Source organism: Saimiri boliviensis, chromosome 11 (genome assembly GCF_048565385.1).
Source record: "Saimiri boliviensis isolate mSaiBol1 chromosome 11, mSaiBol1.pri, whole genome shotgun sequence".
NCBI classification, from domain to species: domain Eukaryota; kingdom Metazoa; phylum Chordata; class Mammalia; order Primates; family Cebidae; genus Saimiri; species Saimiri boliviensis.
Genome location: NC_133459.1, coordinates 38,534,536 through 38,553,605, shown reverse-complemented (window position 1 = coordinate 38,553,605; position 19,070 = coordinate 38,534,536). Strand labels below are relative to the sequence as shown.

General features: G+C 54.1%; 2 protein-coding genes across 4 annotated transcripts in view; both read left to right on the top strand.

Annotated features, from left to right (window-relative positions):
* BMP8B (bone morphogenetic protein 8b) overlaps nucleotides 1–19,070 on the top strand; it is a 32,795-nt gene that overhangs the window by 2,855 nt on the left and 10,870 nt on the right. For all 3 annotated transcript variants that reach the window (XM_074380588.1, XM_039474507.2, XM_074380587.1), the window contains exons 2-3: nucleotides 11,510–11,699; nucleotides 12,416–12,564. In XM_074380588.1, coding sequence (XP_074236689.1) covers nucleotides 11,510–11,699; nucleotides 12,416–12,564 — 339 coding nt within the window. The remainder of the gene's footprint in view (nucleotides 1–11,509; nucleotides 11,700–12,415; nucleotides 12,565–19,070) is intronic.
* Nucleotides 15,734–17,936, top strand: OXCT2 (3-oxoacid CoA-transferase 2). Its single transcript, XM_039473568.2, has one exon. The coding sequence runs from the start codon at nucleotides 15,734–15,736 to the stop codon at nucleotides 17,273–17,275; it is 1,542 nt and encodes a 513-aa protein (XP_039329502.2). The 3' UTR covers nucleotides 17,276–17,936.

The following is a 19,070-nucleotide window of genomic DNA, read 5'->3' as shown; positions in this document are numbered from 1 at the left end:
CACGGGATCTAATAGCAGGGTCGCTGGGGTGTCACTGCCCACACCCAGGCTCCCACACCTGCTCCTTCCTGCTCCATCTCTCCTATCAGCCTCATCTGGCTCCTGAAAAGCCAGGTGTGGTACCCCTAGGCCCCAACTGTTGATGGCAGCCTGTGGGACCCAGAGAGTGGGGCTGTCACAGGCTCCCACCATGGCTCAGGCCTCTGTGCAAAGCCGGTGCTTTAGGAAGTCAAGCCTGCGTCCTGATGTTCAGAGCCTGCATTGGGAGGCCAGGGCTGGGGGCAGAGCCGGGGCCCTGCCTGGCCTGTTGTCCATATCAGCCTGTAGACCTGGGCTCTCTTGGGCAGGACAGTGACGGAGCAGATGGATTCTGTCCCTGGTCTCTCTGTGCTCAGGGAGGGGAGAGCCCTGATCTGGGAGGCAGGACCCAGGTTCTTGTGCTGCCTGGGCCCACCATTAAGTCCTGCGTGTCCTGGGCCGCGGCCCTTCCCTTCCCTGGGCCTCTGCTTTCTTGTCCATTCTACAGTGATGGCATCAGAAAGGCAAGGTGCCTCCCACCCCTGACCCTGCGGCTCTGTGGCAGAGGCGTCTTCTCACAACACCGCCCATGCCCTGGCCCCAGTGTCTCAGGCCGGCCCGGCCCCTCCTGAGGGAGGAGGGATGGCAGGAAGGACCACCTCTGCGCATTCCTCCCGAATCCTCCTCCGCCCACATCAGCAGAGAGGCAGGTGCCCATGTTCCAGATTGAGAAACTGAGGCATAAGCAGGACTAGCAGGCAGAAGTCCAGCCAAGATCAGAATGCAGGCAGCTTCTCTTTCATCCTGATCCCTTCCTGCACCAGACAGATTTGTTCCCATGGTCTCTGGTGGTCGTGGACACGAGTGTTGATGAACTGAGCCTTCTGGGTTTGGGAGAAGCAGGACTGAGTGGGAATTCAGGACCTGGCCCGGGTCCTGCTCTGCCCTTGCCAGCCATGTGACCTGGAAGGGTGTTACCATCTCCCCAGGGCCACTTCCTTTGGTTCTTTACTAGGGACTTCTTTCATATTCCCATCCATTCATTCATTCAATCAACAAATAGCTATGTAGCACCTACCGTGGGCCAGGCACAGTTCTAGTTGCTGGGGATATAGCTATGAAAAAAGTAAAGTACCTGCCCTCAGGGAGACAGCTTTGTGGTGGGAGAAACACATACATGATCCCAAAAGGTAACTGTCGGGTGTGCTAGACAGCGACGCCCCATCTGGAAACAGGAGGGGCTGAACAAATGGCAGGACAGACAGGGCTAAGTTGGGGGTGTCTGACCTGAGACTCACACACCCAGCATTTGCATCCTGACACTGACACCTGATCTCAGTGTGATCTGGGCTTTCCAGTCCACCTCCCCAAGCCTCAGGTTTCTCCTCTGTAAAATGGAGATAGTCATCTTATGGAGCTGTTCTGGGCTCGTGTGAGACGATGCCCAGCAATGCCCACATGCCCAGAACCTCCCCGTCTGTTCCTTCATTGGCATCTCACAAATGCTGTCACATCTGTGTTTGAGAGGAAAGAGAGGCTCAGAGCAGGTAGGTGGGGCCACACAGCGGGTTATCTCCCTGCCTCCACATCCTCTGCCCTTCTCCAAAATAGCAGCTGCCTCTTCACACAGCCCAGGGCCTGGTCCACCGGTAAATGCAGTGTGTGCTGCTTAAATGGACTGTGTTGAATGGGAACCTGTGATGCAAGCTGAAACCACTGCTTACAAAATATGTTTGTTTTAGGATTTATAGGACTAACGCATGTTCCTTTTCGAACATTCAAATCATAAATTAATTATAGAATTTCATTATAGAAAGCTCAGACCATATATTCAGAAACATATGAAAGCTCCAAGTAGTCCTCTCTGTACCACAGAGAATATCAGTGTTTTAATCCTTTAGTGTAGCACTCCATACCCCCAACCAGCCTTGATATTTTATCAATGCAAATGTTAACATTTGTGTATCATTACTATTTTCAGAGACAGGGTCTTGCTTTGTGACCCAGGCTGGAATGCAGTGGCATGATCATAGCTCACTGTAACTGTGAACTCCTGGGCTCAAGCAACCTTCTCACCTCAGCCTCCTAAATGGCTAGAACTACAAGTGTGCACCACCATGCCCAACTCATTGCTTTAAATCTTTTGTAGAGACGGGATCTCACTGTATTGTCCAGTCTGGGTCAAACTCCTGGCCTCAACTGACCCTCCTGCCTCAGCCTCCCAAAGTGCTGGGATTACAGGCGTGAACCACTGTGCCCAGCATTTTCTTTTCTTTCTTTTTTTTAACTGCATGATACATTAATGCTCACTGTTTTGTAACTTTGTTTTTCGTTTAACAATAAATATTCTCCATCTTACCATATGCCTAAAGGCATTTGTTCTTCTGAGAGTTGAAAGTTCTGTCTGGCCACCAGAATGTTGCACCCTGGGCTGGGCGTGGTGGCTCACACCTGTGATCCAAGCACTTTGGAGGCCAAGGTGGGTGGATCACCTGAGGTCGGGAGTTCAAGACCAGCCTGACCAACATGGTGAAAACCCATCTTTAAAAAAAAGAAGAAGGAGAAGAATGTTGCACCCTGTGGATCCCTAGTGACAGATCCCTCCCACCTCTGCAGTGTTTTCTCACCCCTGGAGTAAATGACTATGACTGCCCTCACTCACAGGAGGAAGCTGAGTCTCAAAGAATGTCTAGTTCCTGGATGCGCAGACCCACAGGAGCAGAAATGAAAGGTGGATCACAGCTGTAGGAGCGTAGGCCCTGAGGTGTTAGGTGACTCTGGAGTGGGGCTCACCAACTTTCAATTTTGGGTGTACTGCTTGAGAGCTATGAGCTGTTGAACAGGTCATTTAAAGTCTCGGCATCTCAGTTTCCTCATCTTTAAAACTGGGATAATGCCTGTATCCGGCCAGGCACGGTGATGTGCACCTGTAATCCCAACACTTTGGGAGGCTGAGGCAGGTGGATCACTTGAGGTCAGGAGTTCGAGACCAGCATGGCCAACATGGTGAAACCCTGTCTCTACTAAAAATACAAAAAAATTAGCCAAGCATGGTGGCATGTGCCAGTAGTCCTGGCTACTCGGGAGGCTAAGGTGGGAGAATTGCTAGAACCAGATGGAGGTTGCCTGGGAGATAGAGCAAGACTCTGTCTAAATAATAATAATAATAATAATAATAATAATAATAATGCCCATATCACAGTACCATGATTAAATAGGTTAAGGCATGTGAAAACTTAGCAAATATCCGGCTGGGCAAGGTGGCTCACAGCTGTATTCCCATCACTTTGGGAGGCTGAGGCAGTGGATTACCTGAGGTCAGGAGTTCAAGACCAGACTGGTCAACATGGTAAAACCCTGTCTCTACCGAAAATACAAAAATTACCCAGTGTGGTGGTGCATGCCTGTAGTCCCAGCTACTTGGGAGGCTGAGGCAGGAGAATCGCTTGAACCCAGGAGGCCGAGGTTGCAGTGAGCTGAGATTGAACCATTGCACTCCAGCCTGGGCAACAGGACTGAGACTCCACATCAAAAAAACAAAGCAAAACAACTTAGCAAGTGTCTGGCACTTCTCAGTAAGTGGCAGTGGGTATTGCGAGGGAAGGGCCTGCAGGATTATGCCCCACCCCCCAGTCATTTACTTAGGGACCTAGAGCAGGGTAGTAAAAAGCATAGCTTGGGATCTGACCAGGCTGCCTGGAAAGATCCCCATTCCACCCAGGCCTCTTTGTAGTGGATGCTGTTGGGGGCTTCTCAGAACTTCTCTTCAGTCGCTCATGGCCCCAGCTACCTGGAGTGACAGCTGCTAACAGCTCACAGGGGATTCCTTCTCTAGGTATTTTTTTTTTTTTTCTTTTTTCAGATGGAGTTTTGCTTTGTTCGCTCATGCTGGATTTGAATAGCGCAATCTCAGCTCCCTGCAACCTCTGACTCCTTGGATTCAAGCAATTCTCCTGCCTCAGCCTCCTGAGTAGCTGTGATTACAGGTGCCCGCCACCACACCTGGCTAATTTTGTATTTTTAGTTGAGATGGGGTTTCACCATATCGGTCAGGCGGGTCTTGAACTCCTGACCTCAGGTGATCCACTTGCCTCGGCCTCCCAAAGTGCTGAGATTATAGGCATAAGCCACGGCGCCAAGCCCTTCTCTAGGTATTAATTGACCGCGCTCAAAGAAGCTGCCCGAGGTTAGGCACCATCCCTGGGGATACCCCACATCCAACAACTGGTCTATAGCAGTATCAATGCCCAGCCCCCTTGCCTTAAGGAGAGACAGCTCTGAAGGGCCGCCAGCCCCAGAGCTCCCCATTTGGTTGCAGTTGTCTGAGGCCTTTGCTGTGGTTGTGTCCAAAACTTGCTGCCTTCATTCACTACAAAAAGCAGTAAACTTTCCAGTTTCCCCAGTAAACTTTCCGACTAGTGTCTGTTGCCCAGAGAGCCCAACCTAAGATACAATTTATGTGATTGTAGCTCAATTTATTTAATGCTCTGAGCCCCAGTTTCCTCATCTGTAAAATGGGAGAGCTACCTCATTGGGCAATTAGGAGTATTAACTCAGTTAATATGTGTAAAATTATGAAAACAGTGGCTGGTCAGTGCTTAATAAATGTCAGCTTTATTTGTTTTTAGCCCAAGGCCGACTGATTAATGGCAAGACCAGAAACAGAAGTTGGTTAGTATTTCCTTGAACTGCTGGCTCTATCTTGAGCAGCAGCCATTCCTTCTGAACAGTCCTGTACCCTCCACACGTCAGGGTTCTGGGGAAGTTGAAGGCTGCAAGACTTAGGTATGGAGAAAGTTGACTCATTCAGGGCTTTAAGAGCAGTTTGTGGGCACTCCTTAGTGAGCACTGCTGTAAACCGACTGTGTACTATTCTCTTTCCTGTTTGTCTTGGGAGCTAATAAAAGCACAGCCCAACCCAAAGTCTGCTCATTTATTGGGAAAGTGAGGCCCAAAGGCAGCTCAATATAAATGATCCCCAAATGGGAGAAATGTCTGTTCACCCACTCAGCAAACACGAGCAAGAGGGTTCAACAGTGGAGACCAACAAGATCCCTCTCTCGTTTTTTGGGAGACAAACAAGGCTAAAGGAGAGGCAGCATGGCTCCCGGCTGGAGATGGAGTCTTGCTGTGTCACCCAGGCTGTAGTGCAGTGGTGCGATCATAGCTTGCTGCAGCCTCAGCCTCCTGGGCTCAAGTGATCCTTCACCTCGGCCTCCCAAGTATCTGGGGACTATAGGTGCCCACCATCATGCCCAGCTAATTTTTAAACATTTTTTTTAGAGTCAAGGTCTCATGATGTTGCCAAGGCTGGTCTTAAACTCCTGGGCTCAAGCTATCCACCTACCTTGGCCTCCCAAAGTGCTGAGATTACAGGCGTGAGCCACCGTGCCTGGCCTCTTGTGTGTTCTTGAAACACCAGTTCCTGAAGTAAAAATCCCATCATGGCTTTTCCTGCTCAGGACCTTCCATGTGTCCCTTCAAGCCAGAATGGAATTCACATTTCCCCAGCCTGGCATTCAGAGCTCAGCGTTCTTAGTCAGTTGCACCACTTGGCGTTCCCTTGACTCATCTGCAGCTTGGCGAGGCTGTGGATGAGGATAAACGAACATAGACTTTGTAGTTCAGACATGCTTAGCCCCGAATCCCACCCTTAGTGCTTCCAGTTGTGGCCTTGTGCAAATCAGTTAACGTCCCGATCTTTAGTGTTCTCATCTCTAACCTGGGATGAATAATGTCCCCCACAGAGTTGTCACGGTGTCACCTTTACCATGGCCCTCAATGGTGCCACCTCCTGGGATGCACAGAGTTCTGTGACCCCTCCGATGCGGTGCCAGTGCTGATCTGTGTGACCAACTGTGACATATGACACTAGTGGTGATAGGTCCCTGACAGGATTAGTCTATAAAAGACTGTGACTTCTAATCTCGGGTGCCTCGTTCTCGGGGAAGTCGTGAGGTGAGCATCCCTGTGGAGAGAGCCACATGGTAAGCAGCTAAAGACAGAGCTTAGAAGTGGATCCAGGTTGGGTGTGGTGGCTCACGCCTGTAATCCCAGCACTTTGGGAGGCTAAGGCAAGCAAATCATGAGGTCAGAAGATTGAGGCCATCCTGGCTAACACAGTGAAACCCCGTCTCTACTAAAGATACAAAAATTAGCCCATAGTCCCAGCTACTCGGGAGGCTGAGGCAGGAGAATTGCTTGAACCCAGGAGGCAGAGGTTGCAGTGAGCCAAGATCACGCCATTGCATTGCAACCTGGGCGACAAAAGAAGTGAAAAGAAGTGGATCTGTGAGCCCCAGCTAAGTCTTCCCAGACAGAAACCCTAGCTGACAGCTTGCCTGTGACCTCATGAGAGACCCTGATCCGGACCAACCCAGCTAAGTTCCTGGATTCTTAGCCCTAAGAACAATGTGCAATAACACGTGTATGTTGTTTTAAACTTCTATGTTTGCATAATGAGTTACACAGCAACAGATAACTAACACTGTCAGGTTAGCATGAACAGGAAGGCTGTACAGCATGTGTGCAGTGTGGTGCCTGACACACGGGTCAGTGCTTAAAAAGTGCCACCTGGCACAGCATCTCCCACCTCTCAGCCTTTCCCTACTCGACTTTCTTCCAGTTCTGTTCCTCAGAGTTCCCCTCTTAAATATGTTTTCAAGGAAAGTTTTCTCTGCCTCCTTCTTCCAAGGCATCATACGTGACCATGACCGTGACCTTGACAGGAGCGCTTGTCCTGCATTGGGTGCACTTCTCTCAGGATTCCAGTCGCTTTCTGCCTGTGCGATCCAGGGGCACACCTAGCCCCTCTTTCTCCTACTCCCCAGCCACCCCGGAACAACCTGAGAATAAGGACCAAGTCTGACTCTTCCCTGCCCCCACCCTCACCCCGTGGCAGGAAGTTGAGGGAAAGAGGAGCCCAGCTGGAGGCAGGGAGCACGGAGAGCCAGGAGGAGCCTGGGCCTGGGCGGGTGGGACAGAGCAGGGCCGTCCTCTCTGTCTGTGTGGGGCCGATGATGGGTGCCGCAGCTCCCTGGGCCCTCCTCTGGGACCCCAAGTCCCCGCTGGGCCCTGCCTGGAGGAAGGTGGCTTCACGGGCATTCTCGGGTGTCTGTTGACAGGAGGGCCTTGTTGGCGGGTGACCCCCATCCCGGTATTTCCCATTAACTCTGGGGTCGCTCGTTTCACATTGGCCCCAAGTGTGAACATCCACATCACAGGCCTCCAATCTGACATGTGACCCTGGAAACCCTCTGCCCCTCCTCGGCCTCAGTTTCCCCACCTCTGCAAGGTTGCCTGAAGGCCTTTCCAGCTCTGACCAAAGAACGTGCCTACCCCCTGCCTGCTGATGGGGGCTCCTGCAGGGTGAGGCACAGAGTGGGGAGGTTCACCCAGCCCCCCTCCTCCCAGAGCCTCTTCCCCACAGGCAAGAGAGGATGTGTCACCATCTTTCCGGAAAATTCCCACAGTTCAGTTCTTTCCTGGGATTTAACTGGAGGAATTGCATCTTTCTTGCTCACATCTCCTGGGATCTATTCTTGGCCTTGGCAGGCTTGATGTGGTGGCGTGTGTGGGTGTTCCCTTTTAATTTGGGGTCCAGAGTCGTCTGAGGCCGGACCGGTAATTATGAGAGCAGTACCATATATGGAAACAGCCCTTGAAACAAGCCAGTGATGAGACCCGGCTGGAAATACCTCGACATGGAGCCCTGGGCCACCTCGAGGTGGTGCTGAGATTTCTGGGTGGGAGAAGCCTCTTCAGGACGCAGAACCAACAGGTCATGGGTCCTGCCCTCCCTTGGCCTGCAGAGGCGGTGGGGCCTGGGCCTTGTTTCGGGTCTGAAATGGGGTCTCCCTTCCCGCCTTTGCTGCCTGTGGGACCAGCCAGGCAGGCCTGGCCCATGTGCCCCGAGCTCTGGGGGAGCCACCATCCACCCTCAGGGGCCAGGCTGGGAGAGGAGGCAGGTCCACAGCAGCGGGAATGTTGGTGGCTTCTGATGGACTCACATGGGGACATGGCAGCCACACCCAGACTGGCAGCGATACTCAGCCCAAATGGCTGTGAGTGCCAACCATGAAGTCGCTGTCCTGGGGACAAGCAGCCCACAGGAAGAAGGGCTGGGACAGCTCTGCTCTGGGGCCCTGGAACACGGCGGCCGATGAGCCACATGGGAGTCTCCGATGTCCACACGTGGCTCGGTCCCTGCCCTCCAAGGGCTCGCTGTCCAGAGGAACAGTTGGATCAGAGATAGCAAGGCCTGGCATGGGGGCTGGGAGAGGCCAAAAGCCTGACCTGTGTGGGGTCTGAGGACCAGAGGCTTCTCAGCTAGACAGAGAGGGGCAGGCTGCCAAGGGAGTGCAGCTTCCAGGAGGAACTCTGGGGGAGGCGTCTGCAGCCAGAAGGCATAAGACACTCAAGGGACAGATGGCAGGGCTAGCACAGGGAGGGCCTGGGACATTCTTCCTGTGGGCCCTTTAGGGTCAGGGAGGGTCTGAGGGTAGGCAGGACAGGTCACAGGCCACAGGATTCTGAGCTGGAGGAAGAGGGTGTCTTTTGAAGTCCCACTTTTTGGTCAGAAATAAGACAGATTTAGGTTGTCTGGATGAGACTAAATTGCCCGGGGCACAAAAATAGCCAGGGCCCTTGTTGGTGTCGGGCTGAAGGTCGCAGGGTTTGGCATCTGGAGGCCTAGGCTGGAGTGGCAGGCACAGGGCCCCAGATGTGGCCAGTGGAAGCCACCTCCTGCCCACAGTGGCCTTTCCTGGAAGCGTGGGGTCCAGAGGTTGCTTTATCAATGGCTAGAGGAGGAGGCTGAGGGTTCCATCAGCACATGTTGGTGATTCATGATTGTTTATTTTCTCAGGAGTCACATTAAGGTGGTTTAGATGATTTATAAAGTAAATTCATTTGCTGCTCCCCCAGACAGAAGCTGGTTCAGCATTAGCCCATGTAAGGCAGCTTTTATGATTTTGTAGAAAATAAACATTTAGAGGTCCCTGGGGAACCAGGTATAGGTTGGTGTCTTTCCTGTGACCAATGAATTGCCCTCTGCACATGTCTTTTCATATTTTGCCAGTATGTCTTTGGGATTTTTGTGCCAAAGAGTAAATTCACATGTAATTTTGCTAGGTATTGCCAAATTTCTCCTCTACATAGCATTCCTATCAGCAACGCCTGAGAATGTTCATGTCTGATCTTAATCTTTTCCCTTCTCAAAGGCCATACAGAGGACCCTATGAAAAGCACCTGTTAGTCTTGAACCCATAACCTTTTCTGTTTCCTTCAAAGCATTTGGAGTAGAACAATAGAAATTACATCCCATATTTTATTGCTTTTTGTTTATATTTTATGTCTTCCATTAGATGGTAAACTCCATGAGTATGGAAAAAAATCTTCTTACTCATTTTTGTGTTTTTCAGTGCCCAGAACAGTGTTGTACACACAGTAAGAACTGGGTAAATGTATTTCTAGGTAGGGCGTGGTGACTCCTGCCTGTAATCCTGGCACTTTGGGAGGCCAAGGTGGGCAGATCACTTGAGGTCAGGAGTTCCAGACCAGCCTGACCAATATGGTGAAACCCCATCTCTACTAAAAATACAAAAATTAACTGGGCATGGTGGTGGACGCCTGTAATCCCAGCTACTGGGGAGGCTGAGGCAGGAGAATCGCTTGAACCCAGGAGGTGGAGGTTGCATTGAACCAAGATCACACCATTGGACTCCTGCCTGGGCAACAGAGTAAGAATGTGTCCCCCACAAAAAAAGAACTAGATATATGTATTTCCAAATTAAATATGATGAACTTATGAGATGAGTGAAATAATACATATTTTTAGAAAAACATAATTCAAAGTCTTGATTCTGACCAAATACTAAGACTTCAAAGACACCCTTGGGTGCTGTGGGACGAGGCAGGTTCATTCCCGCTCTGCCCTGGGCTGGGATGAGCGGCCATCACCTCCTGCCCACACACGTCTGGCCCCATCCCCCGCCCCGCACAGCTGTTCGCATGCCCCTGGCTGGACCAGGTCCCCACCGAGAGGACAGGAAGTGCTCCCACATCCGCTGCAGCCCGCACAGCCTGGTGCTTTTACAGACCTGACTGTGGTCACTGAGCCCAGTAACCAGAGAGAATGTTTAAAAAGACTCACAAACATATCACTGAAATCTCAGTGTTGGGTTTTGCGGAAGGCACTGGGCGGCTCCCACCTCTGCCTTCTGGAAACACAGATTTCTAGAATTTAAAAGGGACGGGAGGCTAAAGTGAGGCTGCCCTAAATGTAGCGTCCCGGGCATTTCCGGGCACCTGGGGAAATGTGGGCTTCATTCCTTTGTTTGACTGGCAGGTCAGCCCCCGCCACAGGGCCCTGCCGCCCATCTCGCCTCCAGCCTGGCCTCTACCCTCACCTTCGCAGTGTCTTCTTATTCCCCTCCACCCACGCCGCCCCCTGCTGCCCCCAACCCCTGTGCTCCCCACTGGCCAGAGGCACAGCCCAGGCTCCTGGCCCGGGATTCGCATCCTCAGCAGGCAGGCCACAGCCGAGCTCACGCACGGTCCCCAACATTGCTGACTTGTGGGCGCCTCTACCCCTGTGCATGCGAGGTCCCCCTCCCTAGAGTGCCCTCCCTGCCACCTGTCCACCTACCAGGACCCCATCCCACCCTTCAAAGCCAGTTCAGATGCCATCTGCTCACACCCCACCACCCAGTGGGACCCTCGACCCCCCTGGCACCTGACGGGGCCACTCTGGTAGTTGTCACTCCTGCCCTGGTTTTTCTTGTTCCTTTCCACATTTCCCTCCTTCTTCCTCCACCTTGTTCCACAAAGGAAACGTAGGTCCCCTGCCCTCTGCTGTCTCCTGGTGCTTGCCCTGCCCTCAGGCCCCTCTGCTCTGACCCTCTGCCTTGGCTGACCGGCCCCTGCAGGGCCCACCTCCCTGACACCATGGCAGATTCGCACTCAGGCCTCAGCCCAGCTCAGCTGTCAGCCCTGAGCCCTCCCTGCTGCACCTCTCATCCAGGCAGTGGGCAGGCTCTGGATGGCCCATGTCCCCTGACATGCCATCAGTTGTGTCCCTGACTACCATGTTTCCCTGCAGGGTCAGGGCTTTTTTTCTGCCTTGGGTCCAATGTCCATCTTGTCTTTAGCTGGAAGCTCCCCCCTCTGTCTCATCTGTGGGTCTCAACACCAGCCAAGGCCGAGAAGGGGCGCAATGGGAGTTTGGGGTGTGGAGCCTGGGGCCTGTTGAGCACAGCCAGATGCAGGGCTCAGGGTGTGCCTGGCTGCAACAGCCCCTCAGCCCTGTCCATGCCCCGGGGCCAAGCCTGGAACACACGTTTGAAGAGGATGAAGCCAGCCCCACCCAGGCTTCCTGGGTCCCCCTGCACCTTGAGCGGTGGGCAGCTGGGGGCAGGGGCTCACACCGGCTCTGCTCACTCCAGAGCCCGAGCCATTCCAAGTGCCAGCCCAGCTCTGCTTTGTCTTCTAGTGGAGCGAGACCGTGCCCTGGGCCACCAAGAGCCCCACTGGAAGGAGTTCCACTTTGACCTGACCCAGATCCCGGCTGGGGAGGCCGTGACGGCCGCGGAGTTCCGGATTTACAAGGTGCCCAGCACCCACCTGCTCAACAGCACCCTCCACGTCACCATGTTCCAGGTGGTCCAGGAGCAGTTCAACAGGTGCCTTCCCCTTGGCCTGGGTGCTCCCCACCCAACCCAACTCATAGTCTCATGGTCAAGGCAGCCCAGCAGGGAGTGGGGGTGAATGGAGCCTTTCCCAGAGGACCCAAAAGAGAGCCTCAAAGACAGGAGAGGTGCTTGGCCCAAGGCCCCTGCACTGTGGGAAGAGCCCCAGTGTTGGAAATAAATGCTCGGTGCCACAAAGAAAAATTAGCACTGAGACAAACGACATTTCAGCAACACAATTTTTACTTCCTGGACTGCAGGAAGGGTACTCTCACTGGCCATCTTGCTATGAGAGTGCAATGAACAATGGAAAACACACAAATGTATCCCTTACGCATTTGGGGTCGTCCTTACTGCTGTGTCTAATCTGTTGGCTGGAGCCTGACCTCACAATCTAAACTTAACGTTATTATCACACTTACTCTTTAACAAGAAAGGAAACTTTAAAAAGGAACTTTTCTACTTCCCACACCCAGTGACAGTCCTGCCTTCAGATCCCTGTCCTGCCATCCTGGCTGTGGGGACTTGGACAGGTCACTGAGCCTCAGTTTCCCCATGTGTACATCTCTGCTGAGGCAGTGAGATGAGGCTCAGAAGGGGCACAGACCAGAGCCAGGTGGGAGACGCTCCTGTGACAGCCCCCAGGCGGGCCCTGCAGACACAGAGGCAGCTGTGCCGGCCGCCAGTTAATTGTTCTTTCGTGTCCACAGGGAGTCTGACTTGTTCTTTTTGGATCTTCAGACGCTTGGAGCTGGGGCTGAGGGCTGGCTGGTGCTGGACATCACAGCGGCCAGTGACCACTGGTTGCTGAAGCATCACAAGGACCTGGGACTCCGCCTCTACGTGGAGACTGAGGATGGTGAGGCTGGGGGCTCTGCGGGAGCAGCTCCTGGGGCTCCTCTCTGCCAACACAGGCAGCAGTAGTGACCTCCTGTGGCCGTGGGTGCCCGGCCTCACCAGCTGTGCCTGCTGCGAGGGTCAGTGAGGTCCAGGGCTCGAGGTCTGGCCTGGCGGGGGTGCTCTCTCCTCTCCTTCTGCTTCCCAGGAAATGGGCGGTTCTTCCCACGGAGCAGCCTCCACCTTGGGAGTTTCTGCCCTGGGAAGGGAAGGAGGGGAAGTGGCTGCATGCTCAGGTGCTGAGGCCAGGAGGCTGGGTTTGAAGCCCAGCCCGACGGTGCCCTGCCGCGGTGACCTTGGCCAGGACTTAGCTTTCCAGACCGTCTTCTCTTCTACAGGATGAGGATTCATACCCTTGTTCACTCCAAGGGTGATACTGGGGAGAGCCTCCTTTGTGCCAGGCAGTGGGAATGCGAAGGCCAAAGTGGGCATGAGATGGGCGTGTTTGAAACCCAGCAAAGGGCCACCATGAAGCAGCGGCGAGGGCGGGTTCCCAGGGGCCATTCTGAGTCAAGGTAAACTAGGGCCTGGGTGTTGGGATTCTTAGAGTCATTTATTTTATTTAATAGCAGTGGAGGACGATAGGACCTGATTCAGGTTTTGAAAGAGAGCCATCTGAGATGCCCCTCTCCTGGGGTGGAGCAGAGCTCCCCAGCCCTTCCATGGGCTGCTCAGTGACTTGCTTCCCAAAAGTGCGGTTTGGATGGGGAGTGGGGGACCTGAAGGGCAGCGCCTTAGCCAGGTAAGGAAGGCTCACTGCAGTGACCAGCACAGAGCTAGCACATGCCCTGGGTGTAAGGCAAGAAGGCCACTGATCCTTAGAGGTCCCCATCCCTGGACCTGAAATGCCAGTCCAGCCATAAGAAAACCATCATACAAACCCGAAGAGAAGGGCTTTCCACAGAATACCTAATAAGTGCTTCTTAAAACTGCCAAGCTCATCCAAAAATGGGAAGGTTGGGAAATTGGAGGAGCCCAGAGGTGCCTAAGGGGCTGAATGCATGTGGGGTCCTGGGTGGGGTCCTGGATCAGAGAAAGGGCATTAGGGAAACGTTATGAAATCCAGATCAATCATGGGATTTACTTAATAAGAATATCAGTATTGGTTGTTAGTTACGAGACAGGTACCCTACTAGTGTAAAATAGTAACATTCCCAGGGCAACTGGGTCCAGGTGTATGGGAACTCCCTGTGCTATTGTTTTCTTCTTTGAGACAGGGTTTGGCTCTGTTGCTCAGGCTGGAGTGCCGTGGCGCGATCACAGCTCACTGTAACCTCCAACTCCTGGGCTCGCGCGATCCTCCCACCTCAGCCTCTATACTATCTTTGCAAATTTTTATGTAATATCAACTGTTGTAAAATTAAAACTTTACTGAATATATGCATAAAATAAAGAATCCCCTACTTCAGTGGGGGAGAATAGACTGAGATGGATGAGAGTGAAGTCAGAGAGGCCCGTGGGGACCCCACAGTGGTCCAGGTGGGCTCTGCGAGTGGCTGTGGGTAGCAGTAGAGGTGGAGGAAGGTGGGTTGATTTCAGTGTCAGGACGTGGTTATAGCTGGCGAGGAGGTGAAGGAAAGGGAGGAAGCCTGAATGATGCGTGGATGGAACCAGTGCATTGTTTCTAATAGATTTTTCTTTTTGGCCTGCACTGGGGAAAGATAGATAAAGGGCAGGTTTGAAGTGGGTGGTCAAGGGGTCTCTTTTGGCTGGAATATTATGGTGCCCACTGGGATGTTACTGAGATCCCTGGTCCTCATGGAAATGCCACTTCAGGGACAGGTGAGCCTGAAGACCCAGGTGTGGGAAGTGCTGGCATGTAAGTGGATTTAAAGCATGGGGCGGGACCAGTTGCCTAGGGAAGGAAGACAGTGACGCAGAAGAGATGGGGCCTGGCCCAGAGCCCTGGGGCCTCCAGCATCCAGAGAGTTCTCAAGGAGGGGCCACAGTGAGCCCAGAGGGACCAGCCAGGGAGGGAGCAGGACACCTGGAGACTGAGGTGACCTAGATGCCAGATTAAAGTGTTTCCAGAAGCAAGGGTTTGTCATTTGTGTCCTGCCGTGGGCACTAAAGGCAAGGACCGAGAAGTGACCGAGGGTTTTGCCACACAGAGGTTGTTGACCCAAATCTCGGGGGAGTGTGGGTGTGACTGGGAGGTGGAGGGAGACAGGCAGTGTGGGCAGGAGACAGTGCTTTCCAGAACCTTTGCTGGGGAAGGGGAGCAGAGACAGGGGCTGGGGCTGGAGAGAACCAGGGACAAGGCAGGTCCTCTACAGGTGAGGAGACGCCTGCTCACTGCTGTGGCGTTGGAGTGATTCTGAGCAGAGGGAAGAAAACTGCAAAATTCCAAACAAGTTGGATCTAGGAGCTGGAGCTGGGAGCTGGAGTGGGGAGGTGGACGGGGGAGCTGGAGGGGGGCAGGTGGAGTGGGGAGGTGGAGGGGGGAGCTGGAGTGGTGGAGGTGGAGTGGGGAGGTGGAGGGGGGAGCTGGAGTGGTGGAGGTGAAGGGGGGAGGTGGAGGGGGAGCTGGAGTGGTGGAGGTGGAGTGGAGAGGAGGAGGGGGAGCTGGAGTGGGGCAGGTGGAGTGAGGAGCTGAAGGGGGGAGCTGGAGGGGGGAGGTGGAGGGGGCAGGGGATGAGGAGGACAAGAGGGGGGCCTCTTAAGAGCAGGGACCCTTCCTGATGGAGGTGAGGGATAGTGTCCCCGCTGTCACTGTGAGGTGTGCTACAGCGGTTCAGGCACCCACTCTCCGGGTTGTCACAGGATTGAAGGAGGGTGCTTGGCACAGCGTGAGTGCCCAGTGAGGGTGGTCATGACCCTAGATGTCACCCAGCAGCGCCTGCTCAGTAGATACTTGTCTCTGGGGAAGCTGGGGGAGGGGGGAGGGGGATGGAGTTTGTGTCTGAGGCTCCACTGGGGCAGGAGGGAATCGGGCAGGTGCCCCCATGGCGGGGGTGGGGAGGAACCACAGGGCGGAGCTGGGGAGCAGCCTCCTTCCTGTCCTGAGCCTGGCCTGGAGGCTGGGAGGGGTGCCTCAGGGCTCGGGCGCACTCCCTGCTCTGTGACGCACGGCCCCCCGGGATGCACACGGGGCTCACACGGCCTGTCCTGGCCTCGGACCCCGGCCGACCATGGCGGCGCTGCGGCTCCTGGCTTCAGCGCTCGGGCGCGGGGTCCCCATCGGTGGCTCAGGGCTCGCGCTGTCCCAGGGCTGCGCCCGCCGCTTTACCACCAGCCCCCGGCGCCGCGCCAAGTTCTACAGGGACCCAGTGGAGATGGTGAAGGACATCCCTGACGGGGCCACCGTCATGATGGGGGGCTTCGGGCTCTGCGGGATCCCCGAGAACCTGATCGCCGCGCTGCTCAGGACCCGCGTGAAGGACCTGAAGGTGGTCAGCAGCAACGTGGGCGTGGAGGACTTCGGCCTGGGCCTCCTGCTGGCCACCAGGCAGGTCCGCCGCATCGTCTGCTCCTATGTGGGCGAGAACTCGCTGTGCGAGAAGCAGTACCTGGCGGGCGAGCTGGAGCTGGAGCTCACGCCCCAGGGCACCCTGGCCGAGCGCATCCGCGCGGGGGGTGCCGGGGTGCCCGCCTTCTACACCCCCACAGGCTACGGGACCCTCGTCCAGGAAGGGGGCACCCCCATTCCTTACACCCCGGACGGCCACCTGGCGGTCATGAGCCAGCCCCGAGAGGTGAGGGAGTTCCACGGCGACCACTTCCTTTTGGAGCGCACCATCCGGGCGGACTTCGCCCTGGTGAAAGGCTGGAAGGCAGACCGGGCGGGAAACGTGGTCTTCAGGAGAAGCGCCCGCAGTTTCAACGTGCCCATGTGCAAAGCCGCAAACGTCACGGCGGCGGAGGTGGAAGAGATCGTGGACGTGGGGACTTTCCCCCCAGAAGACATCCACGTCTCTAACATTTATGTAGATCGCGTGATAAAGGGGCCGAAATACGAGAAGCGAATCGAGCGCTTAACGATCCGGAAAGAGGAAGGTGCAGACGCCCTGAAGGAAGAGGACCCCAAGACGCGCATCATGAGACGCGCAGCTCTGGAATTTGAGGACGGCACGTACGCCAACCTGGGCATAGGCATCCCCCTGCTGGCCAGCAACTTCATCAGCCCCCACATGACCGTCCACCTTCACAGTGAGAACGGGATCCTGGGCCTGGGCCCGTTTCCCACACAAGACGAGGTGGATCCGGACCTCATCAACGCAGGCAAGCAGACGGTCACGGTGCTTCCTGGGGGCAGCTGCTTCGCCAGCGACGACTCCTTCGCCATGATCCGAGGGGGACACCTCCACCTAACCATGCTCGGAGCCATGCAGGTTTCCAAATACGGCGACCTGGCCAACTGGATGATCCCCGGCAAGAAGGTGAAAGGCATGGGCGGTGCCATGGACTTGGTGTCCAGTCAGAAGACCAGAGTGGTGGTCACCATGCAGCACTGCGCAAAGGACAACACCCCCAAAATCATGGAGAAATGCACCATGCCGCTGACCGGGAAGCGGTGTGTGGACCGCATCATCACAGAGAAGGCTGTGTTCGACGTGCACAGGAAGAGAGGCCTGACGCTGAGGGAGCTCTGGGAGGGCCTGACTGTGGATGACATCAGAAAGAGCACGGGCTGTGACTTCGCCGTGTGCCCGAACCTCAGGCCCATGCAGTAGGTGGCACCCTGAGGGAGGCGAAGCTGGGCGGGGACGTGCGCTCCTCAGGGGGCCCCACCAGGTTCCCCAGGGGACGTTGGTCACCGCAGGAATGCATTTCCCCAGCGCTGGGAGGGGTTTGCTGCTGGCCTCCAATTTTCCTCCCTAGGTGGACTGTGCTCCTCTAGAGAGCTGGGACTTTAATTAAACACACAAGGAAAACAGATCAGCTCCTCTCTGTGTTCCTCGAGCATTGCAAGGCGCAGGTCTGTAGCTGTGAGGGATGGCTGCTTTATTCTGTGACATTTAGGTGGAGTGCACACAGCCTGAGCGCATCCACGGCAGGATTTCATTCAAGCGCCTCCCTCATACTCGAACTGTGAAATGGAGATAAAAACTGATGAAGGAGAAAATCACTTCACCCAGAGTACACCGAAAAGGCCATTTTACTACTGCAATGAGAAATAGGCGAACCAAGATGTGAATCTGTGATTTGAAGACATGCTGTCTTGACAAATTTGTTTTTCTTTTTTGAGGCAGGGTCTGGCTCTGTCACTCAGGTTGGAGTGCAGTGGTGTGATCTCACTGCAACCTCTGCCTCTTGGGCCCAAGCAATCCTCCCATCTCAGCCTCCTGAGTAGCTGGGACTATGGGCACACACCTGTGTATTAAAAAAATTAACAATGCCTCGTTAATTTTTTTGTTTGTTTATTTTAGTAGAAATGGAGTTTCACCATGTTACCCAGGCTGGTCTCTAACTCCTGGGCTCAAGCATCAACCTGCCTCAGCCTCCCAAAGTGCTAGAATTACAGACGTGAGCCACTGTGTTGGGCCAATTAACCTTAACTTATTGTAATTTCTTTTCTTTTCTTTTTTAGACAGAGTCTCGTTCTGTTACCTAGGCTAGAGTATAGTGGTAACAGTCTCGGCTCACTGCAACCTCTGCCTCCCAGGTTCAAGCAATTCTGGTGTCTCAGCCTCTTAAGTAGCTGGGATTATAGGCATATGCCACAACGGCTGGCTATTTTTTGTATATATATTTTCAATAGTAGAGATTGCGTTTCCCCATGTAGGCCAGGCTGGTCTCAAACTCTGGGCCTCAAGTGAGCCACCTGCCTCAGCCTCCCAAAGTGCTAGGATTACAGGTGTGAGCCACCGCGCCTGTACTTCTTGAACGTTTTTATCCTTTATCTCCCCTGATGTTTCTTCTGGCACCTTTGTTGTTAAATCAGGTTTCCCTGCAGCCTCCCCTCCTCCTCCCACATCTCTCCTCCTGGGACTAATGAGATATCAAGCTTCTAGATGTCCCTAGAAGGAAAGCAGGACCATCTTCAAGGGAAGGGACCAGGTGATGGGAGACAGAGTGGGGAGAGACTGTGGGTGCTGAAATCCACCAGGAAGCTTCCTCTTTCTATGTGTGGCCAAAGGCTACAGCCTAGGACAGGACTTCTAGAACCCTAACCAAGGGACTAGATGAGTTTTCTCAACTTCATTTGAATTGTTCCTGTGTCATCTAGACCAGTCACTTAGACCTTCCTCTCTGGAACAGAGGCCCAAACTGGCCTCTTGTGTGATGCTCTGTTGTAACCCAAGAGGCTGTGAGGCATTTCCTCCTGAATCCATAGTCTCAAAACCTAAAATGAAGAAAAGATTGTGTGTGTGTGTGTGTGTGTGTGTGTGTGTGTTGTTGACAACCAAGCGTGGCATGGTGCACGAACTGTGTAAGTGTAGCTCTGGGGGTTCCCAGGCCGATAGGGGCATGTGGTCAGAGCAGTTAAGTTCTCACTGGTCAAGGACAGACTTTCCAAGGGGCTCA

Excerpts from the sequence above, each read along its gene's own strand:
- OXCT2 (XM_039473568.2), top strand. The coding sequence starts at position 15,734 with ATGGCGGCGCTGCGGCTCCTGGCTTCAGCGCTCGGGCGCGGGGTCCCC.